Here is a 26,582-nt window from a genome sequence, read left to right on the forward strand (position 1 = left end):
CAAATTACTACTTAAATCTTTGATGCTAGTAGGCTAAAAAAATAAATTAGTCATAATATTTAATAAGGGTGTGACAAACAAATGAAGATAAAATTATAGAAAGTTAGAGCATTAATTGTATTTTTTTAAAGTGTGTGAAAACAATGATGCATACAATTTTTTTTCAAGGGGGTCTAAATTGAAACTAAAAATATATATATAACATAAAAAAACACTTAACTTAATAATTTTTTATTTATAAAAAATTAATAGTAATATATCATAATATTGTATTGTATTTTTATGTTTTATATTTTAATCAATTATAATATTCATTAAACAAAAATGTAATAAATTATTTTTGAACAATATTTATCCTTTAAAAAAAATATGTTAACATGGTTGACATAGATCTTTTAACAAAAAATCTCTACAAACATGATTATTTAAAGCATATGAATAACTTGTTATTTTAGATATTTTTATAATATGTTATTGTGAAATGATTTTAATATTAGAACATAATATGATTGTTTTTTATATATATAATTTTAAAATAAAAATAATTTTTTGAATGTAACCTTATTTTAAAAAATTATAGACAATAAATTAATATTTGCTGATACTTTTTAGGAATAATTTTTTTTGAATTAATTAGAATATCTTTTTTTATCATGTAAAAGTAATTTAATAAAAATATTTAAAGTTTGATATAGTAGTTTTTTTTGTATGTAATTGATAAACCTATCTATCTAACCAATTAGTGGATCCTTTTCTCTTTTTGGCTATTTATTAGTACAACTTTTCATATATATGCACAATTTTGTCTTTAAATTTCATGGGGTCCAGTGACCCCCTTGTCACCAACTACTAGATCCTTCTCCTTTTTTGGGCCCAAATGTTATTCCCTTCAAAGGATGCTAAGATTGCTTCCACCAAAAGGCTCAATAGCCACCTTACGTTAAATTTAGCAGAAGGGCGGGCGCATGCCATTATTGCTAACACCAAAAGCCTCGGCCGCGACCGTACATTGTTACCTCCGCAAAAGGTAATTATTAACGACTATATTAATGGTTTTTAGGGACCAGTTTTTCGCCCCTTCACAATTCCCTGTAGTTGACGTACGGATTTTTCTGCATCTTTCATTTGTGGACAGGACACCACTACTCATCTTTCATTTTTGGACAATCATTATTGCCATAATATCACCATGTGGATGACTATTCAATGTTGTTGACATCACTTGTTACTAGTTTATTTAGATAAAACACTTTAATTTATCAAAATATTATGATTTTATTGATTTAATCAAATAATAGTTTTAAATTTTTAGTGATATTTTTTGTTTTTCTTATTATGATAATAAAATTTAAGTATTTAATAATTAAATATCTATAATTAAAATTAAATAAATTTTAAATAATATCATACATTTGAAATGTGTAGGTATAGTATTAATGCAATTTATTATCCATATTGTTGTATTTGTAGTTGGTGATTTTGCAGGTAATGAAATATTGTTAACGTGTTGTCATGTTGTTGACATAAATAAGAAAAAATATTTTATAGCTGAAGTTTCTGTTATCAGGTCAGCCCTACAAATGACAACATATATACTGTCGCAAAGACAATAACACCCGTCTCGGTCAATTTGGATAAATGAACATGCTGCTGCAATAGATTCAGATAGATAAAATACCATGCGCACATGCGATTGCTGTGAAAAGGAAATACATCAAAAATTATTTATTCTATCACTTCAAGTACTACATGATCGAGACATACAACCGCACTGTCTATTCCAAGAAAAATAAATCAACATGTAATACACCATAAAAAGTCAAAGCAGTCATTATGCTCCCTCCAGAATTAAGAACGAAATCCGGCAGACCGAAAAAAATAATTTGGCAGGTTATTAAAAAAGATCAAAAAATAGATGCACAACTTGCAAAAAAATAGGCCACAATAAAAAAACATGCATAAGATGATTATTGAATAAAAACAATTATTCTCATCTGTACTATATTCAAATTTCATGTATTTCATAAAACAATTAAAATTATCAATTGGATTCATAATTATTTGTTGATATGTTGTTGAAGTGGTATTAATTGCATGTTGATTTTTATCATTCAAATTTGGAAGATCGAATAAAAAAGGAATTTTAGCAGGTCACAAAAAAAGATCAAAAAATAGATGCATAGCTTAAAAAAAATAGGCCACAAAAAAACTATGCAGAGGATAATTATGATTATAAACAATTACACTTATCTTTACTATTTTCAGATTTCATGTGTTCTATAAAAAATTAGCATTGTCAGTTAGATTTGTAATTACTTGTTGATAAGTTGTTGATGGCATGTTGATTTGTATCATTCAAGTGTATTATAAAAAAATAGCTAATTTATGGATGATATATTGATGATATTTAGTTAACATATCATAGCTAAAGAAAACCAAGGTTCTCATTTTATTATAAGTTGATGTTATGTCGATATTGTGTTGATTATTGTTAATTATATGTTAAAATCAAAAAAGAAAAGGTAAAAAGATATTCAGGTAACTGCATTGTATAAAGTAATTATAAGAGTCAAGTACTTAAAACAATATAAAAAAATAACATAATTAGGTCTAATACAAATTAAAACCATCATAAAAAAACATAAAATACTAAATATAAAAAGAACACAAAAGTTCAAACATTTTAAAAAATTATTTAAAGGCTTTCTTCAATCTCAATTTTCATCGGAATTTGACAGTTACTTCAACATCACTTGTATAACCTTTTTCGGTCTTCCACCTTTCATGTTTAATCAGGCTTTGACAAAGCCGTTTATGATATATTTCCATTTCATCTAATGCATAAATTGAGAGAATGGGCTTTGAATAATGAAATGCTCCGCGTATAAACAAACAAACGCTCTACAATCATTGCAATATTAAACAATATAAAAGTAAAAATACAAAATTATAATTATAAAATATAAATATAGTGAAAATAAACTAACAAAATATTGACCATATGATTTGCATTGGCAAACCAACAACATTTACAACAGAAAATGGATCGTATCTGTTGTCAAGACTAGAAGATAGAGCAAATGATGCATGTCCATTTCTCGACGAATAAAAATCCATTTGTTTCAAATACAATGGAAGATAGTGAATAAAAGCCTTTATATAAGTTGTCACAGTCGCATCTATCGTCTCACACTTCATGAAATTGTAAACATAGACCTTACCCTTTTCAAAATTAACCCGTATAAGAATCCAATGGTTTAGGTCCAAAACAATGACAAGGCAAAGAAGATCATCCACTTCAGTTCATGGCCTACCATATATACACGTTTACCCAAATAGTATTCTAAAAAGGAATTTTCGATAATAACTTCGAATTCAGACGAACCAGATGTCAAAAAAGATTGATATTCTGTATTTAAACTCTGAGTAAAACATTTGTCGTTGGTTGAAAAATTCGGCTTAGTGATATTCAGCACTTTACGTTTCTTTCTCAAGTTATAGAAGACGATGTCAATATGTTGTTAAAAAAAAAACAAAGTGTAAAGTAAAATGACAGCTAAACAAATGCAAAAAAGGTAAAAAAAAGTATACTAGACTTACAGAGATAGATAGTTCGCCACCGGTATCAATTCATGAATTGATCGAGGGTGGGACTACATATGGTTAGGATTCCATCCTCGATTAATTCATGTAAAAATATTAGCATCTCTATATGCCTCAATCATAGTATAAACACTATCGACGAATGAGCATTATTAAAAGACAATTCAGTTCCAACTGCAATTAATTAAAAGAGTTAATTTTATAAAAAATCACGACCTTACACAAAATCTCATTTTAATCACGGCTTTTAAAAGTTGGCATTTAAAGACACGACATTTCATTTTGTTTCAAATCTATCACTTTCGGTGTTTTTTTGACTAAAAATTACTAATCCTACATACTCTAACTGAAAGATAATAATATTTGGCGTCGATTTATAATTTGGGTGTTTTATTAATGGTTTAATGAAGAATTTAGTCAACAAAAATACACTGAAATGATAGATTTGAAAAAAAAATGAAAGGTCATGATTTTATATGGCAACTTTTAAAAGTCATGATTAAAATGAAATTTTGTGTAAATGTCGTGATTTTTTTATTTAATTAACTTTAATAAAAAAATATTATAAAAAGAAAACGTATAAAACATAATTGATAGTAGTATAACTAATAGGGGCGAAGCAACCTCGTAAAGAACGAATATCGCTAAGTCAAGTATTTTACCGACCTGATATTTAGGATAGACTCCGGCTGCTACGAGCAAAAGACGCTTTGACTAAACACTGAAACCCGGAAGCGCATAATGCAGACGACCTTCACTGGTCGGACCTAATCACTTTGGATTCATAGACCGCGTGACCGGGAGGTCACCGGACCAAAGGTGTCGAAGTATCATCTCGGATGTATACTTCGACAATGTCGGATTAGAGGCTCTATCCGAGCTTTGGAATTAGAAACATAGAAGCTCGGCCTAGCAAGGTCGGAAATACGAGCTCCGAGACTTTGCAACGATCCATACTCACGCGTAACTGATCCTGGGACCACAGAAGATCCTCTAACAGGTGCGTGAGTAATGTTCCCTACACCTGACACACCTAACAAATTGCGCCCAATACGGGAAATTTTCGCCACGTAGGCATAACAGAATACAAGGACCACAAGAAGGAGAGCCTGCCAGCAAGGCAATGTTTGCACCAAAACCCTAACTATAAAAAGAGGTTTAAGGTGCAAACCTTGGTAATTTTTTTCACTCACTAAGTCATCTTCTTTCTTTCTCTTCTTTTTCTTTCTCCACTGAAACTTATTAGAGCGTCGAAGCGAACGTCCGATGACCCCCACCGGAAGTTCCATCTGACTTCTGTTTTTGGTATGTGCAGGTTTAGTAGATCGGATCTTCATTTGGTGATTTATCAATAACTATAAAATATAGTGAACTTAAAAATTATAAATTTTATAGAGAATTAATATTAGATTAATTATAGATTAAATTTATATGGAAACTGAGAACAACAAATTTAATCTAGGTTTATATCATGTTGATTTTAGGTTGACACAACAATCAAAAAAATACAAAGTTTAACAAGAACAATATAAAAGCAAGTAAACTTTTTCAATTCATCAAACTAATAAATATATAACAACATTACCATATTAAGGTACTTATTCGCTCGATTTCAATGCATATATAAAAAACACATAATGAATAACTAACACCAAGAAAAAACAAAAAACAAATGCAATAAACTTACATCTTTAGTTAAAGAATCGGACTCAAGGCTCTTATAATGGCTAGCAAATGTCTCGTTTAATCTAGCAATCTCAAAATCAGTGAATAAAATTTCTGAATAATATTGTGCCTTCATGAGAAAAAAAAACAATTAGTAACAAAGACTGTTAGTAAATTTTCAATAAAAACAACACAAATACCTCATTCAAAGACGTGTTCGCATTATCCTTGATACCAGGAAAATTGATTTCATCTTGTTGAACACCAATTAAATTATTTTCAGCAAGCCATTTTGCCTATTTTTCTATGATTATGATTTTACGCAACAAAATCATGTTGAAGGTTCTCATTCTTCACACCATTTTTTTCCTATCATCTTCACTTGTAGATGAATCATTTGATTGATCGCTTTCATCACCTTCATCATACGTATGCTATAAAATCAAAGATATAAGAACAATATATTCGGACTTTTAAAATTATAACAAAATAGATGAACAATGTATCAAAATAAAAAGCTAAGTTTAAAATTAACCGCAATATCTTCCGACTTTTCAAAGTATCGGTACATTTTGATAACAAAATCATTCAAAACAGCTCCTACTTTTGAAATATCCTTCTTCAGATCATCATGATAACATTTCAAATCATTCTTGATAACACACTAATCAGATATTACAGTTTTAAACTGTTTTTCTAGGTTTCCAACCCTCTTTGACAAGTTGTTGATATATGATGTTGATCCATTATTGATGTAGAAGCAATGATGTCATTAACAGCAGACAAATCATCACCATCAACAATCCGACTTCTCTAAGCATCAACCTTCTTCTTCTCAGACCCAAAAAAACCCTCCAACATGAAAAGCATCTTCTCATCCGCAGTATGGGTAATTCTTGAAAACATAAGCTGTATTTTAAGATATGAAAAAAAATTAACAAATGATTAAAACAAAAGTATAAACACGATATAATAAAAATAAAATACCTTTGATCCAAGATTAAAAAATTGCTCTCCAAATCAATCAAATGTATAGTTGTGCTTGAACTTCAATTCAAGCATCTTGACACCTTATTACCTTCAAGCGTGCATATTTTACCATGCGCGATAGGAAAACACTCATAAAACAAATAATGTAATATAATAGGAAAACCAATAAATCTGTAAAAGCGAAAACCATTTTTTGACTTACTGTACAGATTCTTACTCTGAAAATCTTAAGAGTGTTTATAAAAATATTTTTACATCATGGGTAACAATTGCAGTCCCCATAATTAATAACGTCCAAATGATGCCTCTCAACATAATTCAAATTAAGAGCAGATAAAAAACAAATGTCCAAAGCATACAATTTTTTTTTACATCATCTTCATCACAATCCCATCTCGTAGACAAAAAAATACTTTGTCACAGACTGTCTATTCTCCTTTGGCAAACCAGCAAAATACTTACCGGGGATCGAATTACTTCTTTTCTCATAACAAAGCTTTTGAATTCACGGTTACAATTATATCCAGATAACACTGCAAATTCCTCTATACTAAGTCTTATTCTTAAACCACCAACACCGAACCACGTCTCATTTTATTATGAATGAGTCAGTTTTTTTGTCAACATCGAGTGAATAAATTTCCCTTGAAAAACAAAATTTGGCATATCCAACAGAAATCCAAAGCAGGTCTCCCTAAATAATTTCAGGTGCTCTTTGAACACTTGCTTTTTAAATTATCTAACAACTTTCCACTTCATACAATGATCAACCCTTGTGATAGGAACATCTTTATGTATCGAATAAGGAGACCACATCTATTAAAAAATATGAAAAAAAGAACAACAGAAAAATATGAAATCAATAAACACAAATATAAACTGTCTAAAATTTAGAGAACATTTCACAAAATCAACAACAAATAAATTTAACATCAACATAAAATAAACAGGTAAACTCACAAAGTAAAAAGTTTCAAAATAAAAGAATAAGGATAAAGTCAAAAAATTATAAACAATAATTTTATAATCAATAAAAAAAACTATTTAGTTATTTTAATATAAAAATGTGAAATATTGAATTAACAATCCAAAAAAAATGAAATACCTTAAGGGAAGCATCGTCCACAACTTCTTCAGCATCAAATATTTTAACGAAAGTTTTTTTTCTTTAAGGCACCAGAATTTGACCTAGTATTTATAGACGGGTATTATCACCATAAAAGTAACATAATATCAACAACATATCCACCAGTGTTTTAAAAACCGAACCGGTGGCCGAACCGGTGAGGCTACCGGTTTCCGGTTCAACCGGCCGAACCGGTTCAACCGGTTTAATAAATTTAAAAAAATTTAAAAAAAATTCCGATTCACCGGTTTTATACCGTTTCAATCCGGTCCGATCCGGTTCAACATCCGGTTTTTTACTGGTTCATTCCGGTTCAACCGGTCCAACCCTATCCAAACAAAAGATCCGGTTTTTCACAGTTTCAGACCAGACCACTGGCCGGTTCGCGGTTCAACCGGTCCGACCGACCGGTCCGGTTTTTAAAACACTGATATCAACAACCAAAATGCAAACATTAATAAATAATCTAAACAAAAAAAATTAAATCAAACACACAAAAATACAACAAGAAATCACAAAAGATCAATCAATACAAAAAAGGCATAATAAAAAAAGCAAAATAAAATAAATAATAACATACCTTTGTAGATTTATCAACCAACACATTTTCATCATCACAAATTTCAGTGGAAGGTTTTCTCTTAAATCCGGAAACATACTTGCTAATTTTTTTATTAATTAACGATTGCTACAGAAAAATGCATACGAAATTTAATGATTCAAGTAACAAAACATTATTTTCAGACACAAATAAAAAACAACAAAAGTAAACATAAAATCAACATAAACATAGTTTAATACCTTAGTTGTTTTCTCCGCACCGCTATCATCATTAATTGATTTAAATGTCACTTTGCTCTTCACATTACCACCAGACTTTTTCTGTATTTATTTCTCCGGTACGGCAACTTCATTAACACCACTATCTTTCTCATTTATTTTGTCAAAAACTTCCTTGGCTTGTTTTTTGACAGTATATGATGCCTTTAGTTTAGCAATATCTGAAACAAACGAAAGAGTTCCAGTATTCTTTAAACGCTTCGAAGATCGAGAAGCCGGTTTCAATAATTTTTGATCAGGCTGTTGTGATTAAGTTACAACAGTTTCTGGTAATATTATTTCCTTATCAACAGCAAGAGAAACATTTTTAAACTGACTTTGAATACTCATTGTTTTTGTATATTTTACCCGTGACGGTTTTACAGCAATGTACAATACTTCCTCCGGTTTTTCTGAAATACTACGTTACACGACAAAGTCCTCTTTTTCAACAGAAGTCATTTGTTGTGTCGCGTCCTCTTCGTTATTTAAAGCAGTTTCGAGTAATTCAGATGACTCAACTACTTGAGTCGTTTCAACTGCAAGCAAGTCGTCATTTTGCCTAGACATACATTCACCACCAACATTGTCAACATTTGACATATCAGAGTGTGTATCAACCGAAGAATGATTTATTTTCGGTTTATGACCAATATATTTTTTCCTCATTAGCAAATAAAATAAACACACCTGAAAATACAATATACAACAACAAACAATTACATTACAGAAATCAATCAACGCATAAAAAAAATCAATCAAAAAAACATGATAAAATATAAATAACAATATCAATAATCTAACTAGATTAAACACCTAACCACAAAACAGATTATAAATATAAACTTAAAACTATTAAAACAACAAAATCAAAAATAACATCATAATTATGTATAAACAAACAAAGTAGTAAAATTTAATAATTAAAAACTAAAACTAATTAATTTCAAAGATAAAAAAACAGTGATTAGAATTATAGACTAATACAACTTAAAAAAACCTAAATCAATATCTAAATAAAAAAACAACATTAAAATGAGATTATACATAATAAATTGAAAATAAATTAAGTACATAACCTAAATAAAATTACAATAATATAAATTATAAAACGTAGAAAATAAATTAACCTAAATTGATAAACAACTAAAAATCATATAAAATTATATCTATGAATCAAATTTCAACTAATAAAAACCAAATGCATGTACCGGTAACTCCTGAAAAACGATAAAATAAAAAAAACATAAATTTATAGATAAATAAACAACATATATCAATAGATATAGATAATAATCGTGGAGATGATTGTGGAAGAAAACGAGAAGAAAATAAAAAAATGGAGATGACCTAAGAACGTGGAGCAAGATCATGAAAAAGAAGAAAGAAGAAACCGTCAAATAGAGAGAAATTGATAAAAAAAAATAAAAAGAATTTTTTTTTTAAAAAAATAGGTTATATTTGTAAAGCATTAAGGGAGGCAAAGTAAAGATATGGACCAAACAGTATAAAAAGTAATTGGGCTTTAAAAAACTGTATTTGGCATAAAAAAATTTTCATTAATTGAAATTTTAGTTTTTGACAAAAAAAAAAATAAAAAAATCTACATGATTGTAGATTAGATTATAGTGCAATTTAACAGTTATTTTATTTTTAATCTTTTTAATTAAAAGTTAAATTATATTAAGATAAAATTAAAGTACATCAAAATAAATTAAATGTTAAAAAATCATAAACATCACCAACAGACAAATTTACAAAATATATTTTACGATAGTAATACATAATATGTTTGATAATTTTATGATAAAATAAAGGCTTATCCTCTTAAAATCCCGCACCTTTTAACCTCAATTCGTTTGCATCCTCACGTTGTAAAACCACCAAATATACCTAAATTATGGCCTTTCACTTTCAATTACACCCTCAAAAATTAAAATTCACACTTTTTAGTTTCAACTACACATTTAAATATTAAATTGACTTTTTTTTCAATACTTCAAATTTTTATAAATATTCTAAATGATCCTCATAGTATAATTAAAACAAAAACACCATCTTTCTTAAATATACCCAAAAAAATTTCCAATACTTCAATCTCTCTGCCTCACCACCCACCAATCCAAGATTGACCACTTCCCTTCAAATTCATAACGATTCTGTCACGAAACAGCTTCAACATGTTCGAGAAAGAAAACCCAGTTCATTTCTTGAATTTGAGTTTGAAAAATGGAAGAACGAGATGATGATAATGGACTGAGTAATGGGTCTGTTCAACATCTGTCAAGAAAGGGTAAGTTGGTTCTTGACCTTTGCATGGTTTGAGATCTTAGTTTGATTCTTGTAAGTTTGAGCTGTTTCAAGTTGATTTGATTAGTGTCATATAAATTATTGAGCAAATTCTGCTAACATTTAACAATTTGGTACTTTTTATTTTAAAAATTTACTTAATGATTTTTCAATTTTAATTCTGTTAACTATTAGGTTCCTATATTAATTTTGACATTTATTTTTAAACGATTTGATACCCCACCTTTAATTTTGTGAACGATTTGATCTCTCACTTTTAATTTTATTAAACGATTTGATCCCTCACTTTTAAACGATTTAGTACTTGAGTTTCAATCCGTTAAACGATTTGATCCCTCAAATTAACAGATGGATCTCTCAGTTATTGGAATTAAAACCGAGGGACCATTAAGTAGACTTTTGAAACAAGAGATACCAAACTGTTAATTATGGTATATCTCAGGAGCCTTTAAGTAACTTGCTCAATTATTGAATATAAATATTTTTAGCGGGTTGGGTAGTAGCGAAAAAATCATTCAAATATCGAAAATATCGACAATTAATTTTGTCGAGGCTGTGTATTTGCGAATATAAACTTTTACAAAATAAATATATTTATATCAAATAAAAAGTTGCTGTTAAGTTTTATAATTTTTAAAAAGAATAGTTTTATTTCTTGTTTTAAATATAATATTAAGCACTAATTAGAATATATATTAAAATTTAAAGTATTGATTAGAGTTTTTTTTAAGAGAAAAGATGTCAATTTGATGTTTGAGAGTGCAATTGAAAGTGAAATGTCGTAATTTAGATATATTTGGTGGTTTTACAACGTGAAGTAGCAAACAAATTAGGGCTAAAAGTTCAAGGTTTTTTCGGAGGATAACCCTAAAATAAATGAGTACTAGAAAACGACTAATATTTTAAAATAAATAAACCCGAAATTTATTAGGACTGTATAAATAGAAAAGGCAGCCACATGTGCTATATCTGAAATCTCACAGTAAGTTAAGAAAATTGAAGACTTGGCAGCTTAGCTTACAAAAAATAGTGAAAATGGGAGCAGACCCAGTTGTTCGAGTTACTATTGTTCAGGCTTCCACTGTCTTCTATGACACTCCCGCCACTCTGGGTACGTTTCCTCGTCAATTTCTGATCATTATTTCACTAGTAAGTTCGTTTACTTTAATGCTGCATGCCTTTAGCTTTGTTTGATTATTACTACTTATACTGAGGAAAGCACACACTCTAAATTTTGAATATGTTGATGCATACAGATAAGGCTGATAAGTTAATCGGAGAAGCAGCGGCAAATGGAGCTAAGCTGGTTTTATTTCCAGAAGGATTTGTTGGTGGCTATCCTTGGGGTTCCACTTTTGGTGCCTCCATGAAGGATAGAAGAACAAAGGGCGGAGACGAGTTTAAGAAGTATCATGCTTCAGCCATTCCTGTGCCCGGCAAGATTTCTTTTATTTCCCCTCTACTTCCTTTTCTTTTTAATAATCCTCTGTTCATAGCATGCCACAAATTCAATTACTACTTTATCCCTTGCATTTTCTAAAAAGAATCCAATTTTAGGCCCCGAAGTTGACCGATTGGCAGCTATGGCTGGAAAACACAAGGTATATTTGGTGATGGGTGTGATAGAGAGGGATGGATATACCCTCTACTGCACTGTGCTCTTTTTTGATCCTCAAGGTAATTACTTGGCAAAGCACCGAAAAATCATGCCAACAGGCCGCGAGCGTATAGTTTGGGGGTGCGGGGATGGATCCACTTTTCCCATTATTGACAGTCCAATTGGAAAAATTGGCACTGTCATTTGCTGGGAAAATAGAGTGCCACTTCTGAGGACAGCTATGTATGCTAAAGGTGAAATGTTTGCTTCTTACACTACTAGCATTAGCATAACCACACATAATGAAACTTTTTTTTTGATGACTTTCTTTCCGCAGTTCTGCTTTAAGTCTGAGAAAATGTCTGAACTGTTTTCCGGATCTTGTTTGTTAGTGAAGGTTCTTGTCGAATTTGAACCTTGTCTACGTATTTCTACAAGAATGTATTTCTAGTCAATGAGTCATGTATTTCTCGTCAATGAGTCATGTATTTCTCCTATGATCACTAGGTTGAGCTTTTAGTTTTGAACTTGTAATTTTAGGCATCATATGTGGTTCATTGGAACCATAGGCTATTCCACTGATTATTATGCTATGCAGGAAATTATTGTTTGGTTGGAAACAAACTGCCGTGTCCTATAAGAGAGTTAGCATATGTACTGTCTAACGTCTATATTTGATCTGTGGATATTGTATTGCTGCAGGTGTTCAAATATATTGTGCCCCCACTGCTGACACCTTGGAAAGTTGTCAAGCATCGATGACGCACATTGCTCTTGAGGGTGGATGTTTCGTCCTGTCCGCTGTTCAAATCGGTCGCAAGGAAGATTATCCACCTCCAGACAACACTCCCGCTGGCACAAAAGACGATCAGACTTCAAAGGGTTACGTTGCTACTGGAGGCAGTTGCATCATATCACCCTTGGGAAATGTTTTAGCAGGACCTCTTATTAATGAGGAGGGTATGATAACGGCAGACCTAGGTATGCAAATGTTATGCACAGATTATATTATATGTTTCTTTACATTATTAAAACTTGTCAGCTCGATATTTACTGTATCTTTGGGTTCCATAATTAATGTACATGCATGTGTTAGAAGTTTATAACAATAAATTAAGCTTCTGCCATTGATCACAGGCAGGACTGAAAATTGTTAGAATAGAAGTTTAAAAATGCTTAATTAGGAGGCATTTTGATCGGACAAGAAACAAATGCAAACAATATAAAAATGGGAGCTATCCCTTACTTTACCCTTCTTTAGGAAGACTAGATTTTTTTATCTGCTCTGAAAGCATCTGAGTAATTTTAGTATTGTGAAACTGGATGTCTGATCTTGATGAGGTTGATTCATGCCTAGATCTTGGAGAAATAGCACGGGCGAAGTTTGACTTTGATGTGGTTGGGCATTATTCAAGACCTGACATTCTCAGCTTGAACGTAAGCGACCATCCAACTGAAACAGTTACCTTCACATCAGCAGCTACAAAAGCCTAAGTTATTCTCAAGCTCCTGTGCTCCTATGTAATGTGTAATATTCTCCTATGTAATTTGTAATTTCAAATTATCTCGTGAAAAACTTGCTTGTGTTTCTATTCATACCAGCAGTCTGATATATTCTGCTTGGGTTCTGCATTGTATTATCAAAATAAACTTGTGTTAGTATTTTCGGAAGAATAAAAGGTCTTCATTATTAGTGTTTCTATAATTGTTAATCAAAGATAACCGACAAGTTCAGTTCTCTTCTGTTTAGTTTGATATTGTAAAAAGGTTATTTTTTGGTTAGGTTTGATATTATAAAAAAAATAGAATTTCGGTTTAGATTGGTTTTGAAGTAAAAAGTTTTAGTCAAAGTTTTGGTACAAATGAAATCGAAAAATAAATGTCTCAAACTGAGAAAATCATCTGAACCGACTAGTTTGGTTTACCGCTTTAAAAATTCTGTTCGGATTTGAAAAAATGAAAATCTCTGTTAGTTGATGGGTACATGAGTGCACCTGTAGTTGAACAGTAATCATAGCTGAGCTACTTGAATAAGAAATCAAAGTGATTTGTATAAGAGCAGCGCATTTAAAAGTTGGTGATGGATTAGCACAGAATGTTTAAAGAATGGATTTGATTGGAGTACGCATGGGAGATTTATGATGTAAATGGAAATCCTCATTTGATTAATCAGTAAGAACATGGTAGTTAGGTGGTGCTTATTGGGTTTTGTTTGATGAGCTTTGAACATTTTGTAGGTAGATATGTTTAAAATGGTGCATGAATGTTGTTTTGCAATAATAAATTTGTATGGTTGAGGATGCTTTGGGGTACAATTATAAGCAAAAGCATAATAATGAACCTCGCTGCAAGCCAAGCCAGCCATGTGCTTGTCTAAATAGTATAAGACAAAACAGATGAAGCATGAAGATGAAGAACCCACCCTAAGCAACCAGACAAGACTCACCAAACATGTTCTTCAATTATTATTTTCACAAAAGCTTCTTCATCCTAAGATAAGTTAGCATATTTCATTTAACAAATATACAATGAATGTTAAGGACTCATTTAACATAATGCACTTCCAATAATTATCCTCAAACATTAGGCTGGCTCTCTCTTAGTTAGCATTGATCTGCAAACTTATTATTGGCACCTCTCTGCATCTTTAGTTTGTCTTTATTAATACTTCTTTCTGCTAATTATCTTAATCTTTTAGCATATGATATGTTTTTAAATGAACCCAACAGAAGTATACATTAAGAAAATCTGTAATTACGCGAGCAAAAGAATGAAATTGTGGTTGACACAGCTTGTATATAACTTCTATTTTACATTCTGACGTTTCACAATTGACTTATGTAAATGAACAGCTTGCTTGCTGTGAGGTTTTGAACATTTCTGTAAAAACAAGATAATTTAATGTCTTGAACTTGTTAAACTCCGCCGTTCACCTTTTGTTCCCATTACGCGAGGCTTCAAACTATCACCTTGCAGTACTGGTGAACTATCGGAAACTTCGCTGCCAGAATCTTGCCAAGGCCGCGTTGGACTGGCAAAGCTTAGTATCGGTTGCCTTCTAGCGCCGGACAGAATATGATCTCGGAGGCTATTAATGACGGATTTATATTGCATGATTCCATCTAACTCATGATCTTGTGTCTGTGAATGTGAATCAAGTTCAGCAGATCTTTCTCTATGGGATGATTTCAAAATTTCTTGATTTTTACTAATAAAATCACTGTCAGGACCATCAACACTATACGAATTTCCTCTCTGTAAACAAATGCTTCCCCACTGAATATTGTCAGAAATAGATTTCCTCCCCTTCAAATCTCTGTCTGATGCAACACCGTCATCACAAGCATAACTCCACTTGTAGATCTTGCTGTTGTTATCCATGTTTAATTCAATGGAGTGAAGATCACTATTGTCCGACTCATCTTCATCATGAGCATGTCCATTTTCTGCTACCCCTTCATTTTCTTCTGTCTCAATCCTTGGGCATGAGCCTTGTCGGATTTCCTTCAGATAAGCCTCGAGTTCTTTGATTCTTTCATAATTCGGAGATCCACCACCTTTTTCTCCTTCACCAACTTTTTGTTGCAGGTATGACTCAAGCTCATGCTTTAGCATCTCAACTGCTTCGTTTTTCTCTTCAAAATGATATCTAGCCTCGGAGAGTTTCATCTGCACTCTTTCTTCACGCAACACATCAGCTAGCTGAAGCATTTCCCTTTCTTTTTCCACCTCGTCCTTAACTTTTGCGGATTCTCTTTTCAATTCTTCGACCTCAGCTCTATCTTGTCCGATACCTCTGGCTAACTCATCGCATACTTGCTCCAATATCTCCTTTGCCCTCTTCTCACTCTCAACTTGTTTTAATGCGCTAGACAGAGATGCCTTGACATCTGCTACTTCCATTCCAAGCTTCTTATTCAGTCTCTCTGTCTGTTTTCTCAATTTCTTTTCGACTTGAAGCTCTTCTGAAATGCATGCTATGGCATTGCGAATTCTATCCCGCTCTTTGCTTTTCCAAGCTGCCTTTTCTTCCTCAAAATGCTTCACAATGCACTCTATCTCATTGCGGTTAGACCTCTCATCTTTGATCAGTTGGTCAACCTGGACGCGGGCTCGATTGATCTCAACACGAAGTGCTGAGACAAGAGACACAGCTGATGAATGCTGCTCATCAACACCCCAAATACGATATAGAACTTTCAGAAGCTCCTTGGATGCGGTTAAACCATTGCTAACATCCTTCAAACATTCCCTACGAGTCCTACCTTTAGCATTATGACCTTCAATCTGCATTTTTTTAGAACATTTACTTTTATCAGAAAAATGTCCTCAAAGATTGCTAATAGAGCTAATTATTGAGATATTCAATTATGCATTGAAGTCTATTTTCCTAGTCTAATGAGATAAGTAAATACAAACTGCAGGTGATGTGGAGCCATGTTGAGTGGCATTTCAAAACACCAACTAGAACATGTTTCCTGTGTTAGTCCAGTTCTATCCTAATCTTGCCATCGAACTTCAAACACATTAACATGATTTGAAAACGACATATATACAAAAATTGACACCCGCACGCAAAGTTTTTTCAATTAAGTCTTAGTCAATTTATTTTGAATAAACTGCTCTTATTTCTAGTTCAGTTTATATTATGCAGACAGCATTTCTACTTGTATTCATAATGCAATTCATGTATTGAATAATTGAGTTTATGTTACTATCAAATTTGGAACATACCTCCATGAAACTAGCATTTTGTGCTCTACTCGATCGATCCATCTTCTGCACAATAGCAATAAGACACAGTTAAGCAGATAAACAAATGAACCCAAAAAGAAGAAAAAAACTATTATTTACATAAAGAGAAATGGTCCAGCAATTAACCTCTGAAGTAGGAGTGTACGAAGGATCTGATAAATGTGGATATTTTGCAACTTTTTCTCTGCTTTTAAGCTCTTTGGTATCTCCTACAAGATGCAAACCATTGGGTGCAGGGATCTTATTGATCTCCCATAAAGTGGCAGCCAATTTTCTTGCAGAAACAGAAGCTTCTTTGGTCTGCGAGGGCGGGGGCTCTGCATTCGGCATGGATGATGATAAAGCCGGAGATTTCGTAGCGGTTTTCCAAGTGGGGACAGGTGTAGAAGACCCGCCTCTCTTTCCTACAAGAATTGCTCTCTTGAATCTGTATTTTTGGACTACTGATGACGATGAAGACGACGAGTTGCCTCTCTTTCTGATCTTGCACTGCTCCCTGTTTTTTGATTCCATATATCAAGAACGTTACCGTTTTTGGAGTTTGAATGAGAGAGATTAATGGGATCATCTATTCATGGCATGTCATTGCGTGTAGAATTTTATAAAAGGAAATATTAGATATGAAATGTGGTGGCTGTCAGATTTAAGCAAAATGTCAAAGAAATAAAAAAAAAAGAGAACAAGGCTCAAGATTCAAGAAATGTTCAAAAACGAGAGCATAGAGATTAGATTGGGGAGAAGAATTCAAAGGAAAACAGAAGATTTGGGTGCCAAAGTTTGAAAGATAGGGTCCATCTATATCTCTGTTTTTTGCTTTTGCTGTGTTAGGGAAGTCCAAACTTATTGCCTTGAATTCCTCAAAGAAAAAGAAGGAAAATCAAAGATTCAGTCTAAAGAAAGAAAAGAGACGAAGAATCAAGAAAGTGGGAGCAGACTGTCAAGAAAATAGAAGAGGAAGAAGTTTGGTTTGTTTCATAAGTTGTGGACTGTGTGGATTGGGTGATTAAAAAGAGATGAAAGTTGTCTGATTTGTATTTGAATTTTATGACACATTTGTAAAGATTGTTCCAATTTGACCCAATTATGTTTATTTATTAGGTGATACATTAACTTACCATCATCACTCGTTTTATTATTTATTTGGTGTGATTGATACATGTTATTTTATATTTAATTGATAAAAATTACTATAATACAGATATAATGACTAAATAAACTCAAACATTTAAAGCGATAATTTCAGTTCTATCTAATTTTGTTAGCCTATTTTGATTTGGAAAGAGTTTGAGCAGAAACAAGAAGCAATTGTGATTGGAATTGGAGCATAGAAAAGAGAAGAAGGCAACAAAAAATGGGAAGACATACAAAGTTGTCATTGAATTGGAGAACAAGGGCACGTTTGAATTTCAGAGAATTACCCCAAAGTAGACAAAAATAATAGTGAGAGTGATGGATCCATCTAGCTAATATATTAATTACTACATATGTACTCATTTCCCTCCCCATCAATCAACATTGTTACATAAACCTTAGAACAAAAGATTAATTTACCTCCTTCAAATTGGCACGAACTATAAAATATAATCAATTCTATCAAAATCGGACAAAAGATCCTTAACTTTTGCCAAATTGATATAGCCTTTTTATTTAATGTTTCTTTTGTCATTGAACTAACGTTATTTGCTTTGGTGATTGCGATTTAATTGTAGTTGTTGCTGCAAGCAGTATACCAATTGAAATGAACTCTTGATGAGGTTGCGAAGCGACAAAGTGATGTTGCCGGTTTCGATTGACAGGATGTGAGCGCGAAGAACGGCAGGTGTTAGTGCGAAGAGCTGTGGATGCTAATGTTTGTTGCTCCGCGGCGATGAAGGTTGTCGGTAATAGAGTGACTGAAAGAAAGAAGAGAAATGGGTAAAAGCTAAATAGTATAAAAAAAGTCCCTGATTTTTTTATTTATTTTTAATACTATGATTTTTTTTAAAAATTGAATTATAAAGATTATCATCGAAATATAAAAATTATTAAATATCAATTTATGAATGGAGTAAATATTAAAGAGTATTTTAATTTTTTGCCATTTTTTAATGGAGGGGTGAAATGAGGAAGAGTGTTTCCGAATGAAATGTCAAAAATCAGGAGTTTTTGGACTGATTTTCATAACTTTTTTTATGTTTTGTGCCAACTTGAAGGGCTGAATTGATCCTTTGTTCATACACCTTATAAGAACTGACACAATAATTGCGGTCTGATTGTTATTTACACACAAAAAGTTAGTGCGAGGCCTAGCTGGGTACCCACCAACTAACGGCTCTAAGAGAAACTTGAGAGGTATTCCAAGATTATTGTTAGTCTAGCTTAGTTTTACTTTTGAAAAAAGTTAAAAAAGTTACCATAATATTTAGGGTTAATTTCATAAAAAAATCACGATCTTTACACGAATTTTTATTTTAATCACGATTTTTAAAAATTGTCATATAAAACTATGATCTTTTATTTTTTTTTCAAATTTATACCCAAATTAATTTTTGGTGTATATTTTATAACGTGGCCACCATAATCCGGCAGATTTGAAAAAAAAATGAAAGGTAAAATTCACCGAAAAAATAGTCGGTGATAGATTTGAAAAAAAAGAAAGAAAGGTCATGGTTTTATATGGCAATTTCTAAAAGTCGTGATTAAAATGAAAATTCGTGTAAAAATCGTGATTTTTTATAGAATTAACCCTAATATTTATATGACGAAGAAATTTGCCCCTTGTAGCCTTTTTATCTTAAAAATAAACCTAACATTTTAAAATGGCTCAGTGAGCCCCCTTCAGTTAACAAAGTTAAGGAGAAATTTGTAAATAGACTTAGTTTATCATGTCATCCATAAACTAATCTATTAAATTATAATATGTCATTAAAATAATAGCATTATCGTAATTTACTTTTTCACACCTTTTTGTAGTGATATTATAATAATGTCATTATTTAAATGACGTGCTATAATTTATTAGACTTATCTTATGGATAATATGATAGACTGAGTCTATCTAATAGTTAAAAAAAACCGCTTATGTCATTGAAACAAACATTATGCCATTGAAATATGTTTTTGAGTCATAAAATACATGAAGGGTTAATTTGATCTTCAATTAAGACATTAAAAATTTAGAAGTAAACAAAATTATCCTCCTTTTATATGTAGTAGTGGATTTTTGAATTTAAGAGGTTCACCACAACGTCCCGTCTCAAAGGCGGTGTTTGTGGACGTACGTGCATGGCTACCCACATTTCGGAGACGTTATGTTGGACACTTGCTACTATGCCAAACACTACAATCCACCCCAATATCAATTAAATGTAACTGCTCCCTTTCTTTCCACTTTTAAAAATTATTTAATATTCATTTTAAATATTTATTTCTTTTTTTAGTAATCTTTAAAACTAAATTAATTTTTATTAAATTTTAAATAATAAAATATAATAACCCTTAATTTTTTTTACATTAAAAGAGTAATTTACTGAAATTTAAATAAAATATATTTTCATCGTGGAACCATTTATAGATAAACTTATGTGCTGATTTAGTCCTAAACGTAAATGTTTTCTTTTATTTTTTAGATATGATTCAAAATTCCGTAGTAATTGAAAATGCCATGTTACAGAACCTGCACGTCACGAAGACATTATGGTCAAGTCATGAAGAATTTTTTTACGGTTATTCATGAGTCATGAGTGTATACATATATTGAAGGTGCAATGGAATTAATTTATTGTGGAATTGTGAATTGTGATGGTTAATTAATATTGACAGAATTTCTTTGTACGTCTTTATTCAGTTGTCTCAAGGACTACCCAACTATGATATCAATTGATTATCGATTTGCTCTATCATTTGACATCAAAGACTGGATAATGATTCAAACATGTTATCCTTAACTAATTATATTTTAGTTCTGCAATATATCCTTCTTTTGGGTAACAAAATGAAGAGTACTCTTCCACAAAAATATATACAAATATAATCTCCAAATACATTAAATTTTTTTGACTTCCTTTATTTCATTCTAATTAAAAACAAGATTAATGTCATAAAGACACATCAACTTTACACGTTTTGTTATTTTAATCACGCCATTTAAAAGTCGTCAATTATATACACCGACTACCATTTTTTTCTCAAATCGATATACTGAATAAAAAACCGGCGAAAATCGCTGAGTTGGCAGCAGTGGCTGATCTAGAAATCCCGCATGGTGGGGTCCACATATATACTAAAAATTTAAATTGTATAAACATATAGATTGTTTAATAAAATAATATAAATAATAAAATGATTTTTTATAATTATTCTCGATGAATTTTCATTTTATGAAAATATCTTATATTTACTCACACTATTAAATAAATTATTTTTTATATACGCTATTAAACACAATTTAAGCCACTCGTCTCTTATTGTACTTTTTAAATTACTCTTCATCGGTCTTTTTTCATATATGAATTTGATCAAATGTCAAGTCAAATAATTGAAAAAAGATAACTTATTAAATTTAGGGATAATGTCAAAAAAAATCACAAACTTTACATGTTTTTTTATTTTAATCACGTAGTTTAAATTTTGTCATTTTCATACATGAATTATCACTTTTTTCCAAATTCATACACGGTGATGAGGTGTCACGGCTCTATTGGTGTAATTCGCTGAGGTGGAGGTCATTTTACACCAATGAATGAGTGTCACCTCAGCGCCGTGTATGAATTTGGAAAAAAGTGGTAGTTCGTGCATGAAATTGACAAAATTTAAACTGCGTGATTAAAATAAAAAAAACGTGTAAAATTTGTGATTTTTTTTGAAATTAACCCTAAAAATTAACTGCAAATAAATCTTATTGTTATATCTCTAAAGTAATTCATTGAAAAAAGTTTGTTGAAGACTAAATTGTAAAATAAAATTAAATAAACATAAACTTTTAAAATTTAATTGTAGTTAATAGATAAAAAAATATAAAAAATGTATAATTTTATATCCAAAATTTAAATGATATATAAATATATATAAATATTAAAAACACTTAATATTACACATGTATTTTAATATTTAACTTTAATTACTTGAAACTCTCATGTAGCTCGACGGATTTCTTTTTACTTGAAAGTATAATTTACATTATAATTGTACAATGCTTATTCATATTTTACATATAATCTATAATTTTGGTATAAGGCGTGCATAATTTAGGGTTAAACAATTTTTTATTGCTATTTTAATTTTAAAAGTGTATTAAATTATGTAATGCATAAATCTATTAGATAATAAATTTTATTATTTATAAGCTAAATGGTATAAAAGAACTTACAAATAACTAATTGTTATCAATAATTTCTGAGTTTATTATATTAGTTTAGTGGGTTTTTAATATGTATATATAAATAATTTTATTTTTCTTAAAAAAGAAGGGGTCCATGGACCCCACCCTTGTGCACTTGCATACGCCCCTGGTTGGCAGTCGGATGATGACATGTCAGAATGAACCAAATAGTGACACGTCAGCGACTTTCACCGGATTTTGAAACAATGTATTGATTTGAGAAAAAATGATAGCTGGTGTATGAAAATGATGATTTTTAAACAGTGTGATTAAAATGACAAAACATGTAAAGTTAGTGAAATTTTACAACATTAACCCTTCAAAATAACTTGAGTAAAAATTAGTCATGTCTCTCACATAAAACTCAAACCCTAGCCTAAACCTTAACCAAGTCCCACGTTTCAACAACCGATCCACACCATGTTGCCCATTTCGCTACGTCAAAACTCATCACCCACTCTTTCTTCCATCTCAGTTTTCATATATGTTAAGATGTTTTGTAAAATTTGATGTTCATGGAAGGGTTATTTTGACAAGGAAGAGGAATAGATTGAATAAGCGTTTTAGATTTCTCCACATGGAAGGTTTTGTTTCAGATTCAACTGTGTTATTCGTAATTTCCTGTTTTCGACTTGTTTTGACGGTTTGATGATCCGTTACCAATTGGTTTGTCGGCATGCGATAGTTGTTCATTTGCGTTTCGGCATGTTCGTTTGTATAGGTATTTGTTTTGCTCATGTTGAGTGTATACATGTTGGGTTTGAACCGTGGCTTTTGGGGTGTATTCAGACATGTTTTGAGTCGTTTTCCAGGCCTTGGCCAGACCTAGGACCATACCACTGATAGAACCGGTCCATATGTCTGGTTTGCATCGTTTTTGGTAGGCAGATTGCAAACTGGTTCTATAACTGGTTCTGCTGGGAAAAACCGGCCATTGAACTGGCCTATTTCAGGTTCAACCGGTTCTGGCAGAACCAGCCATAAAACTGGCTAACTCGGTGGTTTGGTCCATAAATAGACCAAACGAGTTTTCCGTCGAGCGATTGATCACCCCCAAACTCCAAAATATTTCCTTTTTCTTCCCCAAACCCTAAAATATATCCAAACCCTTGCCAATTGAAGTTCCTAAAGTCTAAACTCTTGTGATTCAAGTGTGATTCTTCGTCTTCAAAGCTCCATCTTCTTGATTTGAAGCTTCCACAACCTCCATTGTTGACTTAAGCTAGCATTAGGGAGGTTGTCTTTGATTTCATCCTCTTAGAGCTTGATTTTCTTCGTGGGTAAGTGGTTATGAGTTTGAATTAGTGAATTGATAGGTTAATAGGTTGATTTGTTGAGATTATGCTTAGTTAGGGTTTGTGCCATGCATTGTGAATTGGATATTTTACAACATGATTAATATTGAATTATGTTTGATGCATGCCTCTTGGGTCTATACTATGATTAATATTTAATTATGTTATGTCCATTCGGAATATGTTGCAATATAATTGTAGTTGTGATTTTGGATATCGGTGATTTGCATGAGTTTATGTGCCATGTAGGTAGTAACATGATGTTTGGAATAAAATGTTATTTATTCGTTTCTTTGATAGCATGTTGAGTGATTACCATGAGTACAATTGATTATAATTTAATTCATGTTGACGTGCATGATTGAGTTAAATGCAGGTTAAGGCATACTTGTATGGTTATTGATTATGTGAGAGTATCGGCCTACTAAACTTTTCTTTATTTTGTTTGCCTCACATAATTGGTTGAGCTATGCCATTTAAATTGTTTGATCTTGTTTTGTTTCACCTATTAGATTATTCTAGCATGAAAACTGAGTCTGATCATTATTTGGAAGAACAACTAATATCCATAAAAGTTGATTTTGATATACTGAGTTGGTGAAAGAATGCACACAAAATCCCTACTTTCCAAATGATTATTAGAGGTTTATTCGCTATTCCTATGTCTACTGTAGCTTTAGAATTAATTTTTAGTACGAGCTGCGGGTTTATAAGTCCGCATTGCAGTAGAATTTATTCATACACATTAGAAGCTTTAATGTATATACAAAATTGCTTATATGCTAAAATAAAAGGTTTTTTAATAAATTTACTTTGAGTTTAATAAGTTCTAAATTTTATATTTGTACAAAAATGTGCATAGTTTAAAGTTAATTATCAATTGAATTTTTTAGATCTTGTTTAACGACAGAATCTTACTGTTGCTTATTTTATGAAAATAATACAAACGACAAAGTGAATTTATTTTTGGCTATTTTTGAATTGAGGTGATTTGTTATGAATTAACATAGACTATCTCATATACCTCAGGATGAATCATAAATAATGCAATTGAAGAGAGAAAAAGTTTAGAATATTTTTGATTTTATTTGACCATTTTATCTTAATTTTTATAATTATTGGATATTTTAAATTGTTAGTTGATTTTTAAAATAATTTAATTTTAAAAATATTATTGTTATTGAATAGTTTATAATTTTTTTCCAGATATTTTATGAAAATAATAGGATTATTTATACAATTGGACGGAGACATTCATCCCCATCAATAAACCAAGACGGAGATGAGAAGTCCCCATTAAAGCTGCGATTAACATATCGGTGAGAAAAACATTCCATTAGGTTACTATACTGAGCTAATCATCGATTGTGTTGCTATTCGATGAGTTTTTAAACGAGTCATCTTATAACTCAAAATTTAACCCTTTCTATTTTATCAAGAAAGACAAATCAACTTCGATAAAAAGGGAGAATTCCATAAAGAATATATAAGAAGAACTCGTAATATTTAATTAGAATATTAAATTATTAATAAACAAAATAAAACAACTATTTAATACTAAAAGAAAGATAAGTATACTCTCTTTTTTTATGATAATTGGGCAGGAAAAGTATTGATGGAAGAATTTGAACCCACGAACTAGCAACAAACTATGAGGGATTTATACCATTTAAATTATAGCTCATTAATTGTAATTTTTTTTAATACAGTGTTTAAAAAAATTCTTTCCAATTAGCTTACAATAAATGGAGGGAATATTAAATTAAAGTTTTATTTTAAATTCAACAGCTGAATATTGTATTAGCATGCTTTCGTTGGAACATACATCACTACATCTGAAAATAGTTTTTTTTTTATATTTTTTTCCCTTTATTTAGCATATAGTATATATATTATATATTGCTCCGTTGAACTAAATTAAATAATAACTTTTTGCATAAGAAAATAACTAACTGAACTTATATGGTCGGCTGCGCAAGATCTTTTATTCTACAGTTCAATCTGACTGCCCTGTCTGTAATTGACCCGCCGTCAATGGAATCTTGGAACATGATCATTGAATACATTTATACCCAACCCAAATTGATTATAATCTACAAATTGAATAATTATCACCAAAAGATACTTCAACATCCTCTAATCCATTCATATCAATCCGCAGCAGGAGTCCAAATCAAGGGGGAAAATGATTAATTTATGATAATGGCTCCGCACTACACCTTTATCTAACTCTCTAATTCTTGCTTCAATACCAATCAAAATGCAATTAATCACCCATTAAAATCCAATAATAATTTGCTAATTTGGTGATCATGTGCTTAATTCTTGACCAAAGATTTGTTGCTCTATTTGTGTTGACCATTTAATTTTTTTAGGCCAAATGTTGTAAAAAGGCCAAACCTTTCATAAAAGTTTCACAAAAGTCCTGACCTTTCAATTTTGTCGATTTTGGCCAAAAACAAATTATTTGATTTCAATTGTGGCCAACTCTCAATTTGATTTCAATTTGCCTATGTGGCACCTATGTGGCGCCTATGTGGCATGCCAAATATTGAAAGGTCAGGACTTTTGTGAAACCAAATAATTCATTTTTGGCCAAAATCGACAAAATTGAAAGGTCAGGACTTTTGTGAAACCAAATAATCAGTTTTTGGCCAAAATCGACAAAATTGAAAGGTCAGGACTTTTGTGAAATTTTTGTGAAAGGTTTGGCCTTTTTACAACATTTGGCCATTTTTTTATATACCTAAATATAGACCAGTTTTTTTAAGACCCAGATTCTTCATATTAGTTTACCATAATCAATACATTGTTATAAATTCAAATCAAAAATTAAAATGTTTGATTAGTGAACCGACACTTAAAAGTTGAATTGAATCATAAGATTCGGTTTATATTTTTAATAGCATTTAAAAAATATATCCGCAAAAGTTATATATAAAATTACATGTATTTTTAAGTTTGAACTATATAACCACTTTATATACAAAAGTTTTAACAAGTAAAATTAAAGTACTTTTACCTAAAGTACAAAATAACTATTATTTTCCTCCTAAAAAAACT

The 26,582-nt window shown here is 31.0% G+C and overlaps 2 protein-coding genes across 2 annotated transcripts; one reads left to right on the forward strand and one right to left on the reverse strand.

Moving 5' to 3' along the window:
• The first annotated feature begins 11,474 nt into the window (after positions 1–11,474).
• On the forward strand, positions 11,475–13,815 carry LOC126672313 (bifunctional nitrilase/nitrile hydratase NIT4B-like). The gene is made up of 5 exons (XM_050366279.1): positions 11,475–11,624; positions 11,770–11,949; positions 12,071–12,364; positions 12,813–13,091; positions 13,468–13,815. The coding sequence occupies exons 1-5, from the start codon at positions 11,549–11,551 to the stop codon at positions 13,602–13,604; spliced, it is 966 nt and encodes a 321-aa protein (XP_050222236.1). The 5' UTR covers positions 11,475–11,548; the 3' UTR covers positions 13,605–13,815.
• Positions 13,816–14,878: 1,063 nt separating this feature from the next.
• LOC126671907 (uncharacterized) lies at positions 14,879–17,994 on the reverse strand. Its single transcript, XM_050365763.2, has 3 exons — positions 16,992–17,994; positions 16,845–16,889; positions 14,879–16,397 (listed from the first exon to the last, which is right to left on the reverse strand). The coding sequence occupies exons 1-3, from the start codon at positions 17,376–17,378 to the stop codon at positions 15,009–15,011; spliced, it is 1,821 nt and encodes a 606-aa protein (XP_050221720.1). The 5' UTR covers positions 17,379–17,994; the 3' UTR covers positions 14,879–15,008.
• Positions 17,995–26,582: the final 8,588 nt, after the last annotated feature.

This window comes from Mercurialis annua, linkage group LG1-X (assembly GCF_937616625.2).
Source record: "Mercurialis annua linkage group LG1-X, ddMerAnnu1.2, whole genome shotgun sequence".
In the NCBI taxonomy this organism is placed as follows: domain Eukaryota; kingdom Viridiplantae; phylum Streptophyta; class Magnoliopsida; order Malpighiales; family Euphorbiaceae; genus Mercurialis; species Mercurialis annua.